Below are 23,415 nucleotides of genomic sequence, written 5' to 3'. Positions count from 1 at the left end.
TGATGTGCCAGAGCTTTAATGGCAATAATACCCAGCTCTTACATTGCGTGTTTCATCAGCAGATCTCCAAGTGCTTCCAAAGGAGGACAGTATCATTATCCCCAGGTCACATATGGAGAAACTGAGGCACAGAGAAGGGAAGTGCTGTTCCCAAGGTCACCCCGCAGGCCAGTGGCCAATCTGAAACTAGAGCCCAGGTCTTCGGAATCCCAGTCCAGTGCTTTATCCACAGGTGCTTAGAGAGGGGCTGGTATCGGTCTGAACTAGAGATGGTTGGAAAAAGGGAATCTATGTTTGAAAAATTTCAAAATTGCAAAGTTGTTTTCATGTTGAAAGATTCAAACATACCCATTTTCAGTGCTGCTATGTTTGTTGTGTGGTTTTTTCCATTTTCTTTTTCAAAACTTTCACAAAAACATAATTGTATCAATTGCATGATTAGGGGATTTTATTTTTAAAAGCCATGAAATTTTTGGCAAAAAAAAAATGTTGCCAATGTCAATAATTTCTCTCTGCCTCTCAAACACACATTTTCGGAAAGGCCATTTTTCCAGTGAAATATCTTTTCATCCACAAAGTTTGGGCCAGCTTCATTCTGGACAGAGCTTCATGAGGTGTTTCCCATGTGAAACCTCAGGCTCAGTTATTCCATTCAATTAGTTGGAACGCTCCTCAGAGGCCGCCCTATTAACCAGCTGGGGCTGGATTCACCCGCTAAGCAATCAGGGACCCAGCAGGACTCCCTTGACAAGCCTGATTTCTCCCCATCCCTTGTCCCCACGGCACTCTGGCTCTTTCATCTTTCAGCAGGGAGTGCCCAGGGCACACTTGGCCATGCGATGGCGGCTGGGTTTAAACTCACACACTGTGGTAGAAAACGCACCTGAAAGGAGAAGGAAGCCAGAGGCTGGGCAGCACGGTGGGGGAAGCTTATAGATCTGCCCAGCATGCTGCGGCGCCAACTGGGGAGTGAATGTGAAAGAAGCTCATCCAGGAGTGTGCACATGGGAGAAGCCTTTGTGACAGTTTCCTTTAAGAATGTCAGAACGTCCAAACTGGGTCAGACCAACGGTCCATCTCGCCCACGATCCTGTCTTCCAACAGTGGCCAATGCCAGGTGCTTCAGAGGGAGTGAGCATCATCAGGAATTAACAAGGATCTTCCCCTCGGCTTGACTGTACATTACTTTTTCACCATAAGACTTCAAAATACCAGTTTCAGTGGGTGTTTTGGGTGTGTGAGGAATGCAGCATCAGGACTTATGTGTCACTCACACACACACACACAGACACACACACACCCCCCACAAGAACATTCTAAGCATTTCTGGAAGTTTTGCAGTTTGTGTAAATACACAATGGGTTCTGCTGCAGATTATTCCCAAGTGCCTGATTTAATCCATCCTTCTACAGAGACCATTTGAAAGGCACCAGACCAGGGTTAGAAAACAACATCTCTTTATAAAAAATGGGGGGGGGGAGGGGAAATCACATTGTAATTGATTAATTCAGCAATTTTAGTTAAGTGAATATTGATACATGGATGGAAAAACAGGGAAAGCATATGCAAGAATAAGGAACAGATACTGGACTTGCTATTAAACATAAGTCATAACATCAAAACAGCTGGTAAAATAATGTAACATGAATAAAACGCTGAAGTTAAAAAAAAAAGAGGAATGTCAAACATTTTCACAGTATCCTAAGCTTTTATACACATCTTAGGAGAAAGTAGAAGCCGATACTAGTTCTAGGGAAGAGTCAAGCTCCTGAGAGAGGGCCTGAGCCAAAACCCAGTGACATCGGAGGAGACGCTGGGAGACTTCAATGGACTTTGAGTCAGGCCTGGAGCATCTGTGACGTGGGCTAACATGATGTTTAAGTGGTGCATACCGCCTTGTGCATATTCCCTGCACTGGGCTGTTTCACCCTTACTGCTTGAAAGATAGGTACTGCCAGTCCATTAGGATACATCAATTGCTTAATGTATACAGCTAAAATGCATGTGGAACTAAATATATCAACAGCTATTAGATGGTGATTCCTGAAAAAGAGACAAGAACTGGGTTCTGACTTTCGAGAGCATGAAACTTACTGGACCTTTTCTAGGAAGGCATCTTCATCTGAAAATTCAAATGCATTTGCCCGGTCAGTATAGGAATCATTTAAAAATCAAGAACATACCATATGTCTGCTGCTCTGAGAAGGAATTCAAGAAGTACCTATTAGAACTATGCAATGAAGTACATTACAAAAACCAGACACTATTTTCTCATGAAATCATCAATGCATTACTGAGGATTTTCCTTTGGTGCCAATTCTAACATTTTCAGATCATGTCTCTCAGTGAACCCTTCATTTCCCTGGTAGGTTTATTTTTATGATTACATGGAAACACCATAATGTTATCTAGCAAACTGGCATTATAGCAACGATTGTAGCTAAATTCCTGTAACACAAAAACTCTCTCACCATCTGTGGCTTAGTCTGACAGGACTAGGTAAAAGCCTGTTATTGTTCCAACACTACTGAAATGGTTTGGATGTGCTTTTTCAGGTCCTATTTCCAGAATGTGGGGCTGCGTTAGCCTGCACATGAGTGGCTGCAGTATCCTTTTTGTTTTTTGAAAGGTGTAATAATGCTCGTAAAAGTAGAAAAATCAGGCCACTTTCAGGAACAACACGAAAGCCTTGTGTTCATTTTCACAGCCCTTAGAAGGGAGCTCTTTTCAGTTCCAATTCTTTCTAACCTTTTACATTTCACTTCCTCTCTCAAAATCTCTATTTACAAACAAAAAACAAGTTTCCCCCCCTCCCAATCTGCCACACTTCCCTAAATTAACGCTCTAAACAATTACATTAAGACAAAATGTAAAGATACTTTCACTGCCCACAAATAACGTGATGTTACATCGGACTCATTTTTTTGGGTGCTGTTAATTTTATCAAAAACTGCACATGCATAAAACAGAACTAAAAAGTCCGACTGACGACCAATCAAACCTAAAAGCTAGATCCATGCAGTCTCAGAATCGCTGACAGTTCACCAAGCAATCTGGCAAAAGGGAAAGTAAAATTACTATTCAGCTCCATAAAAATGTCCAAAACACCCTGATTGAAATATTACACACAAATCTGATAAAAGGATCTAGCTTATCCTCTTTTCAAAGGACTAGAATACAAGATCAGAGAGCTGGTAAACTAACTGATACAGTACCTAGAGGCATACAATTATGCTATGCTTTAAATAGGTAACTACAGTAACAAATTGCTTTTCCACAATGTAACTTTGATAGATGATAGCTTTTCTCGGTCCTCCTATCCCAAGCAGAGCAATACCGTCCCAGTAACCAAGGCACACAGTCTGACTGACTGCAGAACCCCTACCTCGTGCCAACCAACCAACTATGTTCTGGAATCAGATACTTCTTTAGGCCCTGGTCCTGCAAAATGACACAAATGTCTGCTAGAGCTGGTCCTTACTGTGTAACTGACCTGACTTTTACCAGGTAATTAACATCCTGTACAGAATAGTTACAGAGGGAGAAAGAAATGCAAAGAACACATTATCCTTCTAAACTTGCTTCCTTACAGGATTTGTGTAGGAAACTAATTGACACTGCTAAAAATGTAAAAGGATCAGATATTTTGTTTCATGCAATACACTAGAACACTGAAAAAGGTGATGTACTGCTCAGTTCTGTGGCCCCAATTGTCTCTGAACTTGGACTTTTTGGCTCAATATCCATTTTATAGAAATCAGCCAAATTCTGAGAAGTGCCAGGGGGTGAGTGTGAGTTTAAATCTACATGAATTGAGTTTCTATTTGAGCTGATGGTTCCTGCTGAAATATCTGAATTTTGTTTAAAACAATCAGCTTTTGCCCATCAAGAGGCATAAGGTACATTCCTATGGCTGAGGCAGTGATGAGAGAAGGCCAATAAAACCAGAGGGACCAGCATGAAAATTCCCATATCCTTAAAACCCTTTAGCATCTCCCTTCTCTGATGCAAAACTAATCTCTTTTCTGTCCCTGTTGCTCTGCCAATGGAAACAATCCTTGTGTAGACTTGGCAGCCTTTCCCCCATGTCCCATAGTGCTTTGCAGACATCTTAAGTGTATGTTGTTTTAAAATAACCTCATCACCTGCTTTATGGCTTATACTCCCGACTGAGCCTGTGTTTTCCTTACTGTTCCACCTCCTCATGGCTCCAGGTTTGTCGCTTCCCCCATGTCCTAACCAATCTATGGCATTCAAGTCTGCAGAATTTAAAAAGCAACTAATGATAAAGTTCTTTATCTAGAATTAGTTTTGCATCAAAGACAACACTGCAAATACTGGTCTAAGATTACAAAGTGGGATTTTCTGCAGCATTCATGTGCTAATTCCACCACCCCATTAGCTTTAAAAGGCCTTTCACCACACTTTGTGGAATTGGCCTTCAGTGAGAACTGCAGAAAACATCCCATATAGGGAATAAACACCCCTGAGCTAAAGAAAAATCAATTTACCCAGAATTATTTCACTTTAGACCAATTCAATAGGATAATCTAGTATCACCCCCCCTTTGCTCTCTTTATCTGACAAGTTCCTTATTTAAATAGATTTGTATATCATTATAGCAACAGGTTACTTCAGACATTGCAGGTGTAAATAGTTTGTGACCTCAGTGACTGTTCTGTATGAATGTGTTGCATTTTCAAACATTCACTTACAGGGAAATACTGAGACTGGGGGTGGAGCTTTAAAGGAAGCCAAAAAAATTACAAAGAAACAAAATTGACTCAGGTACAACATCCACTACTACAGAAGGAGCAACATTTGAACCCCCGAGTCCTAGGGCTGTGCAAGTTCTGGGCCAGCAGGAGTCCCTCTAGCCACCTGATCATTTGAAGAGAGACTGAAACGTTGGACACTCCAGAGTTTTCATTTTCTTCATGAACTTTTTGAACTCTTTGTTTTTCTTATCCCACTTGTGAATGGCCATCAGCAGGTACTGGGTCTTCACTTTGCGGCCCATGATCAGGAAGTGGTTGCTGAGGTTGTCCAGCTGGTGGCAAGGGCAGTCTGCTCCGTTCTTTAGATACAGTACTAGCTTCTTGAGGTCTTTTCTCTTGATTGTGCCCAATTTCAGGGGCTTCTTCTTCTTTGGAACAATCTTTTTGTCCCCGTTCTCCTTTTTCACTTCCTTTATTTTCATCTTGAAAGCTGAAAAACAAGAGAGAGAAAACAACTCCTGAGTACCATTTGCGTACATGAAACAGAAGCACTGCAATGCTCCTGGGCCTTCCAAAGTGAACCGAGACAATGCCAGCACACGGCACATCTGGGCCAGGTGTGCTGAGTGCGCTGCTGAGCAATAACGTCTCATCGTTTCCTTGTGCTCCCCCACCTAACTGTCCGTATCTGCCTATTGTCTCCTGTCTTCTCCTTAGACTGTAAGCTCTCTGGGGCAGGAACAGAGGTCCTGGTCCATAATTGCAGCTCCTCAGTGCCATGCAATACAAATAAGGAAGAACAACTAGCCCCTTGCTTAACCTGTACCCATAGAGGCACAGCAGCAGTTACCTCCCTGCTGTGTCAATAGCTATGTACAGACAACAGAAAGCCAAATGAACCAGCACTGCAGATATCCATTCTGCTCCTTTAGACCCTATGTCTGTTCCATCAGTTGCCACTGCTATCCTTGCATCCTACCCAGCCACCAAGAGGGGAAGGTCTGGGTGAAGTTGGGATTTTCATGTCCTTGTTTCAAGCCAGAGAGCAAGGCAGGCTACTTCTTAAAACCATGCTGCATGCTTTTTATTTGAAAGACAGATGTGTTTAGCTGGCACTGCACACAATTTGCTGGCAAAATGTTAGTTGAATAAACAAAGCTATTTCCTTACTTTACAAGCACAAAGAGAGATTCCTGAAAGGGCCAATTAAAAGGTCGACTCAGCTTTTCAAATACATTTTTTTAGTTGCTCCTGGCCCTGGGGTGTCTGTGAAACAAGTTTCCAAACACAGTGAATTTCTGCAGTGAAGTTGAGCAATGAAGCCTCCTTGGAAACAGGTATGTCTAATGGGGACCTGCGGTTTCGGAGGGCGAACCACATTGCTCTAACAAAGGTGCTGACACCTTCCTGTAAGAGAAGGCGAGCTAATCCAATATGACTTCAATGGAAAAGATTTCTCTCATTGTGCTCCGTGCTTTCCTGAGCTAATGGCAACCTGAATAAAAAATTAATGTTCCTTCTCCGCGACCATGCAGAGGAATTTAGTTTACATGGGAGAAAATGATGAAAATGTGTTGTACATTAAAGTATCCCTTCAGTGCCATTTGGCTCTGCCTCTTCTGTTTTTGGGGGAAAAGCACATGTGGCCAAAAATTACTAACATGCTTCCATCGTTTGGGGTTTACTTTAGGGCTGCAGAGAGGCAGAGCTTGAATAGTCGATCAATTGTCTTGTGCCCCTTTCCTTTTGCATCTTAAATGTATCTGCAGAAGCAGATAATCAATTTACAGGCACGGTGGCAGCCTTTGGCTCTAGCAGGGCCCTGCACGGGTACATGCTGAGTTCTGGAAAGCAGCTCTGTGGGCCATTCCAGACACAAAGGGAGGAAGGAGATGGTGATGACAATACTGAAAAGGCAGCGGAATCTGTCTATTACCCCCATGCTCCTAGCCACTGCATTGGCAGCGGGAATAATGGTATTTATCCACTTGTGTGCCAGAAAAATCCAGCCCACTTGCCAAGAGCCCTGCTGTGTGATACTATTACCATACAAGAGTGTAATGGAGCTGGAAACCTCAGTTACATTTTCATTCCATTTGTTTTCTGGATTCAGGATGTTTAAGGAGCTAAAGAAATTGACCCAGATCAATTTTCAACGGGTCTGGAAAATACAGGAACCGTTTTTCGTACACTCTATGCTCTAAGACACGAATTGGGCTGCGATCTCCTTCATTATGAATCCCAGTTTCTTTAGCGGTTCAGAATTTTAACTCCATACTAAGCACTGCAGAGGTCTATGCAGGATGAAGGGTCCAGGAAACTTGTATAATCCTAGAGATAATGAATATGCAGGGACTCTTTGGAAATGTCCTGTTTGCAAACTGACTTAGTTATATCATTGCTAGTTTACATCCTTGTTACTAAAGCCCTTGGAAAGAACGCTGCCCCACAGTTAGTGGGGGTTTGTTCTGCTCCAGGCATCACATGTAATGGAACCCCCATGCCTGGGAACCGTCCTGTTCCCAACAGCTCTGACCTCTTCCTTGTTCAATTTAACCAGTGTTTATGGGACAATGATCCATGCTAGGGGGTGACATGTAACCTGCTCAGACAAACCATAAATCCAGGACTTGGCTAAGTCACTGTAAAATCCCTCACCCATGTACAGCGGTCTCTCCAATGTACAGAACTGGGATCAGAAAACAGGGAGATGAGAGGAACAAAAAGGTGCCTGACCAGGGACAAGAATTTCAGTTTAGCAGACTCTGCTGTTCACGGCAAAGACATTCTGGTCATTCATTCTGATAGCAACACACAGAACTTGTAGTTATGTCACGTTAAAACACCATCCAGTCTAACAAATCAGATGCTCCTAGGTTATAGACTCAATGGATATATGTGAAAAAAATGGCGTAAAAGCACCATTTCCTCTCTCCCCTCTGCTGGTGACCTGTATTCTCGCAATTCTCTGGGACGTCTCAAGGTAGATCATTTAATGTCGGATATATTTGCTGGTTGTCAGCCACCTGGGCACTAAGGACACTTTCTGCAAACAGCAGGGCCTGGCCAACTCCACTGCTTTTTGCATGAGCATTGTGAAGGCAATTAGGGATCCTTAGCCAAATGGCTTGATTCATCCCAAGCTGTCTGATGCTGCTGACTGATGCTGCAGGGTTAACACTGGCTATTTAAGGCAGGGCCCCTTGTATTGTGGTTTTATTAAGAAGAAATGCTGTGGCAGTGGAGACCATTGTGCGAATCGTCATTGGGGAGCCCTGTCCTGGCACATACTGATCCCATCCCAATAAACACCTTCACTCCCAGCAACAGGCAAGGAGAGGAGGAGACGGGTTTAAATAAAGTCAGTCATCAGGACGGATTGAATCTTGGCTCCAGGGTCTAACTGCACTGCCAACACAAACAGCTTCCTTCCCTCGGAGCCCCAGCCCTTCCCCTCCCCCAGCATTAAACCAAACTCAGCTTGAGATGGTCTTGACAACCTAATGCCAGATGGGAGTCAGGGAGATTGGGGCTGGAGGAGCTGAAATTGACTCCAGTCCCCAGGAAGCTCTTGCTCACACTGCCTCGGTTTTCAGCCATCTCATGCAGGCAGGTACCAACCCCTGTGAGAGCTCAGCACAAAGAGCTATTTATAGCACTACAGCATCTGCAGCCATTCCCAACCCAGGAGCTGGGCTGCCTGCCCTCGCCTGCAAAGAGAGCATGAGTGGGGACTGGCTGGAGGGGGCTGCTCCAGCCCGAGCCCTGCATCTGGGCAAACTGCTGCCAACTTGCATGATTTTGTCATGAGTCTTGTAACAATTATTGTTTTCCTTAAAGCCCCAGCTCCTGGAGTCAAGTGGGTCTGTGATTATTTCAGCCTTCATTCTTAAAGAAAAACTTAGTTTTTAGCCCTCGTGGCTCTGAAGAAAGCTTCAGAATGTGTCCCCAGTGCACCCTAAGGGCTCTAAAAGCAGAAGGCAATGACACAGAACTCCAAATCTATTATTTTTACATAACCTCATTATTTTTGGTGAGCCCGATTCACGATTTTTGAGTTGGCAGTACTGCCCCACCACTGACCAAGCACGATCTACATTTGCAAAGTGTCTGGGGAGAGCTCCTGCCCCGCTCCCCTCCCACCAGTGACTCAGCACAAGTACTTGAGTTTTACCAGTCAAGTCTGGGAAGGGCTGTGCCCCTGTATTAATTAGTGCAGTGGGACAGAAAACTTCCATGGCGGGGTCATGGCAGGTCACTTGGCAGGAAGAGAGCAGAGACCAGCAGAAGGCTCAGGACCCAGTGAGAAATGCTCCCATCTCCCTGTAACATCACAGCAAGCTAAATGGAGGCAGCTTTCTCCAGTGAGGGACAATGGCCCTGCCCAGCATTTCTTCAGGAGAAGGGGGCGAGTTGCCCACCGACGATTTCCAGGGCAGCCTGGTGCCAGCTCTCACTTAGGAATCAAACCCAAAATGGGCAGGCAGTGCCATGCAGTGGAGTGGCTTGAATTCACATGGAAATGCGCACAAGCCCCTCTCTGTATAGCGGGCCCTGCAGGGCTAGCTGCATGTTACAACCCCCCAGTTGCTGCAGCAGAACCCCCATCATGTTCAGGCCAGCGCTGACCCATTAACAGCTACGTTTCTGAACCCCCCTTTGCCAGTCATGATGGGCCTGGTTTCCAGAGGTGCACAGAGCACCCCCACATCCAGCTGACTCGTGGGAGCACTCAGCACTTTAAGAGTGGCATGGCTGTACAGAACGGACACCTTATTGTTTCTGTTCTCATGTGTTATCTGCACTGCAGCAGTGCCGATAGCCCCAGCTAAGATCCAGGCTCTGCGGTGCTGGGTACTGCATCGACATGCAGGGCTTGTCTACTCTGCCCCACAGCTCGGACTGTGGAGGCCTGAACAGCAATGCGCACCAAAGTGCTGCATTGGAAGGTCCCCCGTGTGGACACTGTGGGCCTGACCAAAAGGCTTCTAGTGTAGTCTGCACTAGTGCGAACTAGGAACCTGTTAGTTCAGGCCCGTAGCATCCCCATGAGGCAGTTACAGAGCAGCACTTTGGTGCTTTCTGCTATTCATGTCCCTGTAGTCTGACCTGTGGGGCAATGTGGACATGGCCTTGCTAAGAGACTGTCCCTGCCGTCTCACTAGACAAGCCAGACAAAGGGAGTATCCCCATTTTACAGATGGGGAACTGAGGCGCAGAGAGGCCAAGTGGCATGCCCAGATCAATAGCAGAGCTGGGGCCTGAACCGGCTGTTTTCCAGCTCCCCTATCTAAGGTATTTCTACAGTGCCTGTAGTGGAAGAGGTGAAGGATTGTATTTCGCAGTCCCTTCCTTCATGGGGGCTCTCTGAAGTGGGACACACCGGAGCTGACCAAACCCACATGATAGCACACCAGCAGATCTGGTACACTTCAGATAGCCATAGTGCCATTGGGTAGAGAATCATGGAATACCAGGGTTGGAAGGGACCTCAGGAGGTCATCCAGTCCAACCCCCTGCTCAAAGCAGGACCAATCACCACCCTCCTAGTGAAATTTTCTTTCCCTAATATCCAACCTAAACCTCCCCCACTGCAACTTGAGACCATTACTCCTCGTTCTGTCATCTGCCACCACTGAGAACAGTCTAGATCCATCCTCTTTGGAACCCCCTTTCAGGTAGTTGAAGGCTGCTATCAAATCCCCCCTCATTCTTCTCTTCTGCAGACTAAATAATCCCAGTTCCCTCAGACTCTCCTCATAAATCATGTGCCCCTGCCCCCTAATCATTTTTGTTGCCCTCCGCTGGACTGTGTCCAATTTTTCCACATCCTTCTTGAAGTGTGGGGCCCAAAACTGGACACAGTACTCCAGCTGAGGCCCCACCAATGCCGAATAGAGGGGAACGATCACGTCCCTTGATCTGCTGGGTAAGCGAGATTAAGAGGGGTATGGGTAGGTGTGGTCACACCAGTATTATTAATGTAAGTCACCATCAGCGCTGTCTGACAGCTGAGCAAACGACATCCGCCACCATTCCCAGCAACAAACTCAGAGCTACGGGGAGCCGTCGGAATTAGTGCCCAGTACACAGCAAAGCTTCTGCCCCGCCCCAGGAGAGACGGTTACAAGAAAAGGCCCTTCGCTTGTGCTGCTGCAGTAGTAGAAGCCAGCCACTTTCAGGGCTACACATAAGCCAGTGAAGGCTACTTAAGATCAGGCCATTACACCAGCTCTTGTACACAACATCACACCGCTGCTGAGACGCTGCGTGAGCTGCAATATGAGAACATAAGACCAGCCACACTGGGTCAGAGCAATGATCCATCTAGTCTGGTACCCTGTCCGCCAACAAGGATACGTATATATAGATCTGTGCAGTGTTGTTGTAGCCATGTTGGTCCCAGGATGTTAGAGACACAAGGTGTGGGAGCCAATATCTTTTACTGGACCAACCTCTATTGGCGAGAGACAAGCTTTCGAGCTCACACACACCTATACTGACCTGAAGAAGAGCTCTGTGTAAGCTCAAAAGCTTGTCTCTGCCACCAACAGAAGCCGGTCCAATAAAAGACATTACCTCACCCACATTGTCTCACATAGACAGACAACTCAGAGATATGACATGGGGGTCACTGCTGGGTGTGCAGCATCCCCAGTCCTGTTTAGGAGACACAGACAGAGCTTTCTTGGGGGCTGGCCCAAGACTGTGGAATGAACGCCCCCGTAACTAAGGGCCATCCCAAACCTCACCAGCTTCCAATCCCAGTGCAAGGTGCATTTCTCTGACCTGTCTTCTCCAACAGAAACACAGAGCAACACAAATGTGTGTGTGTGTGTGTGAGTGAGAGAGAGAGTGTATCTATCATCTCTCTAAAATAAATTCCAAAGCAAGACACTCCCCTGCACACAAACACGTGACAGATGTTAGTCACATCGCTTAATGAACACCTGGAAGGCACTCAGATATTATGGTGATGAGTCCAACATAAGAACCTGTACAGAACAGAGTCAAATTTAGTGTGTTCCTTTCTCTCCAGGCTTGTCGACACTAGAAACTCAACCTCAACCTGACCACAACTGTTCCCAAGCAAGGACGCTGCATAGGACGCTTTCTCACGACAGAACTGGTCCAGGCCTGCTCTAGGTCTCCATGACCAATCCGGCTGAGATCAGTGTGTCCCCCTGCACCAGCATTAGTGAGCACATGGCTCCTCACCTCAGCCTCTCTCCCAGAACGCACACACCCTGTGTGTCATTGTTTCCAGATGTTACTTATGTGGATCTGAAAATCCAAATACAATTTTTAAAAGTAGTGTCTGCTGAGAGGACTTGTCAATCAATGTGTGACTGCCCCAGGGAGAGGCGCATGGGGCTTGATGAGGAGATGCAGTCCCAGAATGGAATCTCCCCTGTAGCATGTCCTGTTTGGAATGCCAGAGCCATGATCACTTTCCCAGAATAGGAACGCAAGACCTGATGGGGCCAGTGAGAGTCGCAGAGGGACCCAGCTGGATGTCATTGTTATTATTCATTGGTCATATTAAAAGTGGCCCCGCAACCCAGGCTGGCACGCCACGGTGCTAGGCAAGAAGCAGTCACTGCCCCAAAGAATTGACAGACTATGTGAACAAGGCAGCAGCTAGTAAGCATTCTCCCAGGACCGAGACGTCCCACAGGAACTCAGTGGCAGGCCCAGAATTGAAGCCAGGTCACTGGAGGCCCAATCCAGAGCCCCAACCCCAAGACCAGTCGTCCTCTCTAGTTTGCTGGGTAATTTCCTACAAGCCACCTGTTCCGTGCGGCATTCCAGCTATAAAACCTACTCCGTGCTTTGGCCACAACACAGCAAGATACTTATGCACGGAAGGCCCTGGAACTCCTCCCACGGCAAAATTGGGGCTATCAGAACGGCCATACATGGCCGGACCAAGGGTCCCTCTAGCCCAGTCTCCTGCCTGTTGACAGTGGCCCACACCAGGTGCGCCAGAGGGAATGAACAGGACAGACAATCACCGAGTGATCCATGCCCTGTCGCCCAGTCCCGTGCTGAAGTGGAGTATTGGGCACAAGGAGTGGTGGTGTTCCTGTTTGGGTTAGGATTTCATTTCATACCAGATGCCGTTATGAAACATGCCGTCCCTGTGAGTACTGCGGTTGAGGCCACTTACTGGCGAGTTATGAAAGTTTACTACTGTGAGCACAAGTTTCCAACCACCCACTTCAAAGCCTCTTCCCAGAATGCCCGAAAGTTCAATCTTTATTCAGGCTGAGAATCATCTGGGGGGGGAACGAGGCCAGATTATAGGAATTATTTTTAATCTCAGACCTCAACATATTTCAACCATATTGTTTTTACAACAACAAATTCTAACCCAGGGTATCAACTCACAGGCTGCACCAGGGCTCACCCCGATACAATCCTGAACAGCTGAGAGACTCACCTGCCCTTCCCCAGACCTAGGGTCTGGACAGCAGCTACTAAAAGGACCCAAGCCACTACAGCATAACCAGCAGAGGTGGCAGTGTGACACCCAGGCCCACACAGGGTACGTCTACCCTCCATTTTGGGGTGACTGGGAGCAAGCCGCTGCCCCAGCTGACAGACTCCGGCTAGCAGGACTCCCACGAGGGCTCTAAAAATAGCTGCCGAGACAGCACTTTGAAGTTAGGGCTCAGGCGGGAGCTCGGACTCTGATGCCGAGGGAGTGGGGTGGGTTCACAGCCTGCGTGTGTGCATGGAGCTGATTCTCCCCCAGCATCCCTACCTCAAGACACTGCAGCAGGGCAGGAGAGCAGACTCCCGCAGACCCCTCCCGGGGGGCTGCTGTCTGAGATGGCTCCAGTCACGATGCTCAGAGCCCCCCTTCCAGAGGGCAGCTGGCAATTGGGAGCCCCCCAACACCCTATGGGTGGGTGAAATCAAAGTTCAGTCCAATTTTCTGCCTGAATAAGAATCTTCGCACCAGCAATGACCTCCACTTGGTTAGACTGGCACAGCCCCAGTGCAGACGGGCTGCAGCAGGCCAGCGCCAGACTTCTAGGGGACTGAGCTGCCTCCAGGCAGACCCTGTTTTTCCCAGTGTAGCATGTCCACATTAGTGGTTTGCACTGGGTCACATTTCCCAGCCAGGCAGGCCCTTTGTCCTGCCCCAGCATCCCCCATGGGCCCCTTGCCGTGCCCCGGCATCCCCATCTGGGCCCCTCGCCCTGCTGTGCATCCAGCTTTGCTTTCTACTTTGTCCTTTTGTTTTTTGTCTCACTTCCTGGAGCACAAAGAGCACGTTTGAGAGGGACAAGCCAGTGGCTCTAGGAGCTCAGCCCTGACACCACCATGAATCTGGGTCTCCAGGAGCAGTATTCCTCTGCTAAGACAACATGCAGCCCGGTTAGACTGAAGCCAGGAATTTGGCCTTGACTACAAAGGGCCTGTATCAGATTGTAGCATAGTTCTGCTATCACTAATGCAGATAGAGCAGTAAGCACTGAAGATATAAAAGTGTCCCTTCTGATTTCCGCTCACATGAAACAGGATCTATGAAAATGTTTGTTCACTCAGAATGAAATTAGTCTTGGCAGCGACAGCTCCAGAAAGAGCAAAGGCCCCCAGAAGTTGGTAGGGCTCCAGGCTGCGAGAGTGCAAGACATTTTTCATCGCTCCTGCAATTCTTTATCAATAGTCTTCAAGGCTCAGGCTGTCAAACCCATCTCCCAAATGGGGAAGGAGGAAACTCAGTCTCTCCAGCAAACGAGATGCTTTGCCTTGGTGCTTCCTGAGAGCCGAGATAAACCTGGCCTCACATTCCCACAGCCCCAGACCTGCCAAATTCCCTTTCCCAGGAAATTCTCTGGAAAGCTGTAGTGACATCTTCAGCACTTGCAAGCACCATGTTGTAAGAAGCGTGGCTGTGCCCAGGTGCCCTCTGTGTGGTGGGATGTCTGGTCTGCTTATGTCAGACTCAGCCTGTGCTGGCGGGCAGGTTGGCGACCCCTCCCCAGACACACCTCTCCGGCTATCTGTCGGTGGCACTTACGTGGCCCCCATGGCCGTGTGACTGCCAGAGCACCTCATCACACCCCTGTGAGCAGGGAAGGCCGTGCTGTCCCACAACGCCCCTTGAGCTGGGATTATCTAGTTTGCTCTTTGTTTCACAGCACTCAGCAGTACCCTCAGTGCGCCACAGGACACACCCAGAAGGCACCGTTCCTGCTCAGAGGAGCTGCCAGTCCTTGGTAGAGAGGCCTGTGATTTGTGAGGAAAAGGTTCCTAGGTGAACCGGGATCTGCTGCTGCTCCATTCCCTTCTCCGGATGAGCGCTGACGGCAGAGGGAAGGGGAGGTCGACTGGGACGGGCAGGATTTAAGGAACATTTTTCTCCTCCCCGAGCTACACTTTGTCTTCTGCTTTGTCCCCAATTCTTTACCTCTTGCCAAAGCAACTGGTCTGTCCAAGCCCCACTAGCAACCCCTGATAGTCTGGTGACCTTACCCTGTTTCAATTCTGTGCAGCACCAGAAGCTTCGGTGGGATCCAGCTGCCTTGTGTCTTACCAAGAGACACCTTTCAAAGCTCTTCCTCCACCTGGCTACCCCAACGCTGACACTATGGATCTCATGCTCCTTCTACCTCGGGAGGAGGGTGGGACGTCAGAGCACTGGAGTCTATTTATTCATCTCCCTAAGCCAATCCACTACCATAGCTATGACAGGTTACAGGCTAACCTGCGCTCCTCTCTCGAGTCAGGAGGTAGGCTGGTGAGTGGCCAGGCAAACGCCCCACACTGGGCATGGTAGGGAAGGCCACAAACCAGATGCCTCCATCAGACACTCACCACAGTGAGGGTGAACTGACAGAATGGGCAGCCTGTTCCAAGAGCGCAGGAGACCGCAGTGAAACAAGAGTCCCCCAACCTCCAAGGCTCCAGCTGCGATGAGCCAGGTCTGGTGCAAGACCCAGGCACCTTTGGAACCACAGCCTCCAGTCCACTGGCGGGGAGCGGGTTTTATAGCGCCCCTGGTTTAACGCTGAATACCTGCGCTGGCCACCTGCCCTGCCCAATCCCCACCCCCTGCCTGCAGAGGAAGCTAATCCTGGTCTGCCGGAGTCAGTAGAGCTCACCTGTAACCTAGTGTTGCCTCCTAAATGGGACGCCCCTCTGACAGAGAATCTCTATGCCAGGAGCAGGAGTGAGGGGCCTGGGCCGGCTCAGCTCTGACGGCAGGATCGGGGGAGGCAGCAACACCCACCTGCAAGCTGGGAGGGGCGAGTCCCAGCTCATATCGATGTCCTTGCACTAGCTCCGCTGGGGCTAGTGCTAAGAAACAGCATTGTGGCTGGAGTACCCGGGGCGTTGGGCTCAAGGCCTCAGGACAGCCCCACGGGGACCCCTGGGTCCACAGCCCCAGCTGCTGCCAGTGCCACCCAGCGACACTGCTTTCGCTCCTGCGCTAGCCTGCACAGAGCTACCCTGGGTAAGCCTACACATGCAGGGAGTCACCCCACCCCACCCCACCCCAGGGAGAGATCCCCTCCCTCCCCTTTGCGGGATGCATGCCAGATTTCTTTGTAAGGATTAACACAAAAAACACTCCAGCCCTAAAAATCTCAGTCAGGTCCCTCTGAGGTAGGTGTTGTGCCATACGGGGAGCTCAGCTGTGACTGGCTCTTCCATCTCTAGTTAGAATCAGATTCTCTATTTACTCACTTCAGAGAGGCTGCAGCCAATTGAACTCCTGGTGGGCCAAGCAGTAGGAGTCAAGGTGAAGGTGATGGCTGTGGAAAGTAACCTCCAGCACAGAAAGCCCAGGCTGCTGTGTCTAGCTATGCTGCTCCTGCTGATTCACTGAAGTCTGGCAAAACAGCCCCACGTTCTTGTAGTTCCCAGGCTCTCCTATACGGTTCTTACGCTCCAGAACCTGTCCTGGCCCTGACACTTGGGTTCCACAAATAATTCTTGGTGAAACTGGTCAAAATTTTTCAATTAAAATTTAAAAATTTTAAAACAAATACTGGAAAATCATTGATGACATTTTCCCAGTTTTTCCACCCTTCTAGAGCTGACGAAAATTCCAAGTACAAAACCAAACCAGGAGAATCACGTTTTCCTTTTTTATTTTTGATCCCAGCTTTAATTCTCTGGGTGCTCTGGCTGAGCCTGCTGATGCAATGTGACAGAGGGCCCTTACCATCCCAGGGCTGGCTCCACTGGTCATGAACATTCAAACTCTGTCTGCTCCAGCAAGGCTAACTCATGTGACCTGTGACAAAACCAGCAGCGTGGGCACAGGCAAGTGACCTTGCGATCCCTCCCCAACACACGCCTCTGAATATAACACAGAGAAGGCTGAAAGGAAACTCAAAGACAAATTTCAGAGTAACAGCCGTGTTAGTCTGTATTCGCAAAAAGAAAAGGAGTACTTGTGGCACCTTAGAGACTAACCAATTTATTTGAGCATAAGCTTTCGTGAGCTACAGCTCACTTCATTGGATGCATACTGTGGAAACTGCAGAAGACATTATATACACAGAGACCATGAAACAATACCTCCTCCCACCCCACTCTCCTGCTGGTAATAGCTTATCTAAAGTGATCACTCTCCTTACAATGTGTATGATAATCAAGTTGGGCCATTTCCAGCACAAATCCAGGTTTTCTCACCCTCCGCCCTCCCACACACAAACTCACTCTCCTGCTGGTAATAGCCCATCCAAAGTGACCACTCTCTTTACAATGTGTATGATAATCAAGGTGGGCCATTTCCAGCACAAATCCAGGTTTTCTCACCCCCCCCCCCTTTTTTTCCAAAAACCACACACACAAACTCACTCTCCTGCTGGTAATAGCTTATCCAAAGTGACCACTCTCCTTACAGTGTGTATGAAAATCAAGCTGGGCCATTTCCAGCACAAATCCAGGTTTTCTCACCCCCCACCCCCATACACACACAAACTCACTCTCCTGCTGGTAATAGTTCATCCAAAGTGACCACTCTCCCTACAATGTGCATGATAATCAAGCTGGGCCATTTCCAGCACAAATCCAGGTTTTCTCACTTCCCCCCCCCCCCCCCCACACACACACAAACTCACTCTCCTGCTGGTAATAGCTCATCCAAACTGACCACTCTCCTTACAATGTGTATGATAATCAAGGTGGGCCATTTCCAGCATAAATCCAAGTTTAACCAGAACGTCTGGGGCGGGGGGGGGGGGGGTAGGAAAGAACAAGGGGAAATAGGCTACCTTGCATAATGACTTAGCCACTCCCAGTCTCTATTTAAGCCTAAATTAATAGTATCCAATTTGCAAATGAATTCCAATTCAGCAGTTTCTCCCTGGAGTCTGAATTTGAAGTTTTTTTGTTTTAAGATAGCAACCTTCATGTCTGTAATTGCGTGACCAGAGAAATTGAAGTGTTCTCCGACTGGTTTATGAATGTTATAATTCTTGACATCTGATTTGTGTCCATTTATTCTTTTACGTAGAGACTGTCCAGTTTGACCAATGTAAATGGCAGAGGGGCATTGCTGGCACATGATGGCATATATCACATTGGTGGATGTGCAGGTGAACGAGCCTCTGATAGTGTGGCTGATGTGATTAGGCCCTGTGATGGTGTCCCCTGAATAGATATGTGGGCACAGTTGGCAACGGGCTTTGTTGCAAGGATAGGTTCCTGGGTTAGGTTCATTGGGTTGCTGTAATAACAAGCAACTGGGATTCCTGGGAAGCTCTGGGTACTAGAAAACACAGGGCTTAGCAGCTAGGGAAGGCAGGTAACTACCCTAGGTCTAATGCTGACAGCATGGCAAGTGCCCAGGTGAAAAGAGAGATTTGCTAACCACCAGTACGTTCTGCTAAAGCCAAGTCTACACTAGCTATGTCACAAAAGACTTAGTGTCAGCTCCCAGCCACAAGCCACCAATCTACAGAAGAGTCAAGTGTACCATGGCTTACTGTGACCCTGCAGCTAAACTATTAGCCCTGTGGCATTACATGCATCTGCAGTCCCTGCCGTTGTCCAGAATGTGGAGTCAGGCACTAGGGAAAATCCTCCTCCATCTGCTGCAGTTTCCCAGTGCGTGCTGGCAGGGCCCCACTCCAGCACCACTGGGGGTGGGGGAAAGAGAGAACGGAAAAACTCGGCTTTTCCTTCAGCCTAACTGCTCCTTCCTTTAAAAACCACTCAAAGCAAGGAAACCTGCCAGGAGACACATTAGGACTGTAAGAGAAGAAGGCTGCAGGCAAGGAGCTGTCAGTCAAGGAGGAAAATAAATAGAGTGTATTGATTTTACTCCAGTTGCCACTGCAATCAGAGCCACGGGTTCAGCAGGATCCCCTCCCACTCCAGAGAAAGGGCAAGAACAATAAATAAAATCACCCAGAGAAACAGACCCAGGAATCAGAGTAACAGCCGTGTTAGTCTGTATTCGCAAAAAGAAAAGGAGGACTTGTGGCACCTTAGAGACTAACCAATTTATTTGAGCATAAGCTTTTGTGAGCTACAGCTCACTTCATCGGATGCATACCGTGGAAACTGCAGCAGACTTTATATATACACAGAGAATATGAAACAATACCTCCTCCCACCCCAGACCCAGGAATGAATCCCAGGAGGCTCCAGGATTGGCCCGACCCGAGTGAGGAGTGAGAAGCGAAGTCTGGTCACATGCAGGGGAGCGAGATTCCTGGGAGGAGTTGTGGGAGGCCCAGGAGGGCATCCCTGCATTCCAGCCTTCATTTGTCAGTGCCCTCCGCATGATGGAGGCAGACTGAAACGTAAGCAGCACTTCCCCCGAAAGTCTCTGACACGACCAGTCCTGCAGCTGGTCTGTAGCACAAGCAAACAGTAAATAATCTCATGCGAGTCTTTGCTGCCTTCCAGCTCACGGCATCCCCAAGCCCTTTATAGGCACAATAACCCTGCGCTGACCAGGTCCAACCCACAGCAGTTGTTTGGCCCACCACTGACAGGCAGCCAAGCCCAGGGTGGGACATGGCAGCAGGCTAACACAACCCATGAGAGGTTTCAGAGTAACAGCCGTGTTAGTCTGTATTCGCAAAAAGAAAAGGAGTACTTGTGGCACCTTAGAGACTAAGACTAACCCATGAGGTTAGCAAGGGAAGTGAAAGAGCCCTCTCTCCCAGACTCACAGCAGGAGCTGAAGGGAGGCTGCTGGCGCGGCAGGATCTGTAGCCATGACTCCAGAGGCTAACACATCTGCTCCTGTGAAGGGCCCTGGATGGGCTCTCGCACCCAAAGCTCAGCATTTTACCCACTGGGGGTGGGAAGCACTGAAGGGGGAAGATGACTTTATTGTTAGATTTTATCTCCCAGCTGGGGCAATGACCTGCAGTGCTGAGCCCTTTCAGGCTGGGACCAGCCCCGTTAACCAGGCACCTCCTCAGGTTGATATCCCGTCAACTGGTAGCTCTCAGGAGTTTGTGACATTCCAGTGTATAAAATGATTGAGCTCCCAGCTGGTCTCGCCATCCCCTGAAATGAGGAGAGATGCAGGGTCCTGATGGGGTAGGAAGAGCAGGGATGGCTGGGTGCATGGGCAGGAGTAACGGTGCCAAGACCCTGGCCAGGCGGTGGCAATAAGGGCTGAGATGCTCTCGGTTTCTGCCTTCAACACCAGAGTGCACTGTTTGGTCAGTGGTGTTGACAGGAGACACGCATCTCATTTTATGAGTTGTCCTTTTCCCCCACTTTGAACCTGGGACCCATTCTGCTGGGAAAGGCACTCAGCACCCAGTGCAGTGCAAATCGCTGCTCCGTCTCTGACTCCCCTACTGCTACCACCTGTACCCACAGTGCTCTCAGATCCTGCCTACCATGCAACGTCCCCCTCCTCAGAACCCACTGCTGCCTGCCCACCCCGTCCAGGAACAGCCCCACTCTGCTGACCTTGTGCTGAGCACGCTGCAAACACAGTCCCTCTCCTGGAGAGCTGACAGCCTAATAAAAGCAGAGCTCAGAACTATCAGAGACTAGAGCTCCAGGAAAGAAGTCCCAGCTGTCGGCAGGAGCTGAGAAATGACAGTTGCAACAGGGGAGGGAGAATGGATTTTAAGGGAGACCCTTCGATTACCAAGTTTGGTTGAAGAAGCTTCCCAATGCTCCCATCTTGTCTCCTTCCAAAAACTCTGAAGGATCATAGAATATCAGGGTTGGAAGGGACCTCAGGAGGTCATCTTGTCCAACCCCCTGCTCAAAGCAGGACCAAACCCCAACTAAACCATCCCAGACAGGGCTTTGTCAAGCCTGACCTTAAAAACTTCTAAGGAAGGAGATTCTACCACCTCCCTAGGTAGCGCATTCCAGTGTTTCACCACCCTCCTAGTGAAAAAGCTTTTTCCTCATATCCAACCTAAACCTCCCCCACTGCAACTTGAGACCATTACTCCTCATTCTGTCCTCTTCTACCACTGAGAATAGTCTAGAACCATCCTCTCTGGAACCACCTCTCAGGTAGTTGAAAGCAGCTATCAAATCCCCCCTCATTCTTCTCTTCTGCAAACTAAACAATCCCAGTTCCCTCAGCCTCTCCTCATAAGTCATGTGTTCCAGACCCCTAATCATTTTTGTTGCCCTTCGCTGGACTCTCTCCAATTTATCCACATCCTTCTTGTAGTGTGGGGCCCAAAACTGGACACAGTACTCCAGATGAGGCCTCACCAATGTCGAATAGAGGGGGACGATCACGTCCCTCGATCTGCTCACTATGCCCCTACTTATACATCCCAAAATGCCATTGGCCTTCTTGGCAACAAGGGCACACTGCTGACTCATATCCAGCTTCTCGTCCACTGTCACCCCTAGGTCCTTTTCCGCAAAACTGCTGCCGAGACATTCGGTCCCTAGTCTGTAGCTGTGCATTGGGTTCTTCCGTCCTAAGTGCAGGACCCTGCACTTATCCTTATTGAACTTCATCAGATTTCTTTTGGCCCAATCCTCCAATTTGTCTAGGTCCCTCTGTATCCTATCCCTGCCCTCCAGCGTATCTACCACTCCTCCCAGTTTAGTATCATCCGCAAATTTGCTGAGAGTGCAATCCACACCATCCTCCAGATCATTTATGAAGCTATTGAACAAAACCGGCCCCAGGACCGACCCTTGGGACACTCCACTTGACACCGGCTGCCAACTAGACATGGAGCCATTGATCACTACCCGTTAAGCCCGACAATCTAGCCAACTTTCTACCCACCTTATAGTGCATTCATCCAGCCCATACTTCCTTAACTTGCTGACAAGAATACTGTGGGAGACCGTGTCAAAAGCTTTGCTAAAGTCAAGAAACAATACATCCACTGCTTTCCCTTCATCCACAGAACCAGTTATCTCGTCATAGAAGGCAATTAGATTAGTCAGGCATGACCTTCTCTTGGTGAATCCATGCTGACTGTTCCTGATCACTTTCCTCTCATATAAGTGCTTCAGGATTGATTCCTTGAGGACCTGCTCCATGATTTTTCCGGGGACTGAGGTGAGGCTGACTGGCCTGTAGTTCCCAGGATCCTCCTTCTTCCCTTTTTTAAAGATTGGCACTACATTAGGCGCACATTTGATCACCCCGGAAGCACATTTCGGGGTTCTCCGCAGATTCCCTCTCCGGGAAGGGCTTTGTGAAGGAGACGAAAGGCAGTTTCTGGATGTTGCTGATATAACACAAATAAAAACCAGTGCTAATCTCCAGGCATCCAGCTGCCTTGAAGGGATGATCCCCCATGGCTCCTGTGGCAATGCAAACCTCAAGGTCTCATTAAGTCGCTCCAATGAATCGAGGCCTCCATTGCCAAGGGTCAGAGCCCCGCTCCTTCTGTGGATGAGGGGGACGCCGACCGTGGCGGCAGAGAGCCGCAGTCCTGGTCCCAGCGAGGACAGGTCCGCTGGCCAAGGCTGGCCAAGGCCACATGGTACCTCAAGAACCGTTGTTGCTCTGGAGCCACACACCAGGACTGAAACCAGGACTGCTGTTACTCCTGGGCTCGTGGCAGGGGACATTTCCCCACTGATCCTCCGACAGTCTGAACCGCCCAGTAGCGAATTTTCCAGGCGCTCGCAGAGCATCAGGGCTTGAGCCGTGCCGTGCCAAGTACTTGGGAGTTCAGGTACTGCAACACACGCTCTGCCCCCTCCTGCAGAGCTGTGTCTCCGCCAGGGAGAACGTCCACGTGCACTACAGCATTTCCTCTGCTTCAGAGAGGGCTGCTTGCTCAGGACAGGACCCAAGAGTTCCTGGTGGGTCCTAGGCCCAGCTGTGGCACAGATGCTCTGCTGGTGACCTGCTCTGACTCAGTTTCCCCCCTGCAGAATGGAGCTGTGAGGATGATTGCAAAGGGCACTGAAGGCATGGAAACACTCCATGTCACCATCTCACACAAAGCGGTCACCATTGATTCATAATGGAGATTGAGACAAATGCTGCTCTGCTGCCTGGAAGTCAGTGGGGTTGGCACAGGGGCAACCTGAAGGCACCATGTGGCCTTGGGACTCAGAAAGCCTCTGCTTTGATGGGAACTGCGCCTTGCCTGGCTTTGCCAATTGACAGTCTGGGGCAAAACTACTGCTATGACTTTAAAAGTCCCACCTCCCTTTCTCGGAAGGTCTCTCCTCACTGCCCCAGCCCCTCCAGGCCCCTCTGCATACCCCTCTGCTCCCTGCAGATCTCTCAGACCTGATTTAAAAACAC

At 48.8% G+C, this 23,415-nt stretch overlaps 1 protein-coding gene across 1 annotated transcript in view; it reads right to left on the bottom strand.

Annotated features, from left to right (window-relative positions):
• Window positions 1–1,459: 1,459 nt before the first annotated feature.
• SFRP1 (secreted frizzled related protein 1) overlaps window positions 1,460–23,415 on the bottom strand; it is a 52,995-nt gene continuing 31,039 nt past the window's right edge. Inside the window, exon 3 of the mRNA XM_073325158.1 lies at window positions 1,460–5,208. Coding sequence (XP_073181259.1) covers window positions 4,886–5,208 — 323 coding nt within the window. The 3' untranslated portion in view covers window positions 1,460–4,885. The remainder of the gene's footprint in view (window positions 5,209–23,415) is intronic.

The sequence above is a fragment of the Lepidochelys kempii genome, chromosome 26, assembly GCF_965140265.1.
Source record: "Lepidochelys kempii isolate rLepKem1 chromosome 26, rLepKem1.hap2, whole genome shotgun sequence".
In the NCBI taxonomy this organism is placed as follows: Eukaryota; Metazoa; Chordata; order Testudines; family Cheloniidae; genus Lepidochelys; species Lepidochelys kempii.
The sequence above is the reverse complement of the archived record's forward strand: the minus strand, read 5'-3'. Positions and strand labels throughout refer to the sequence as shown.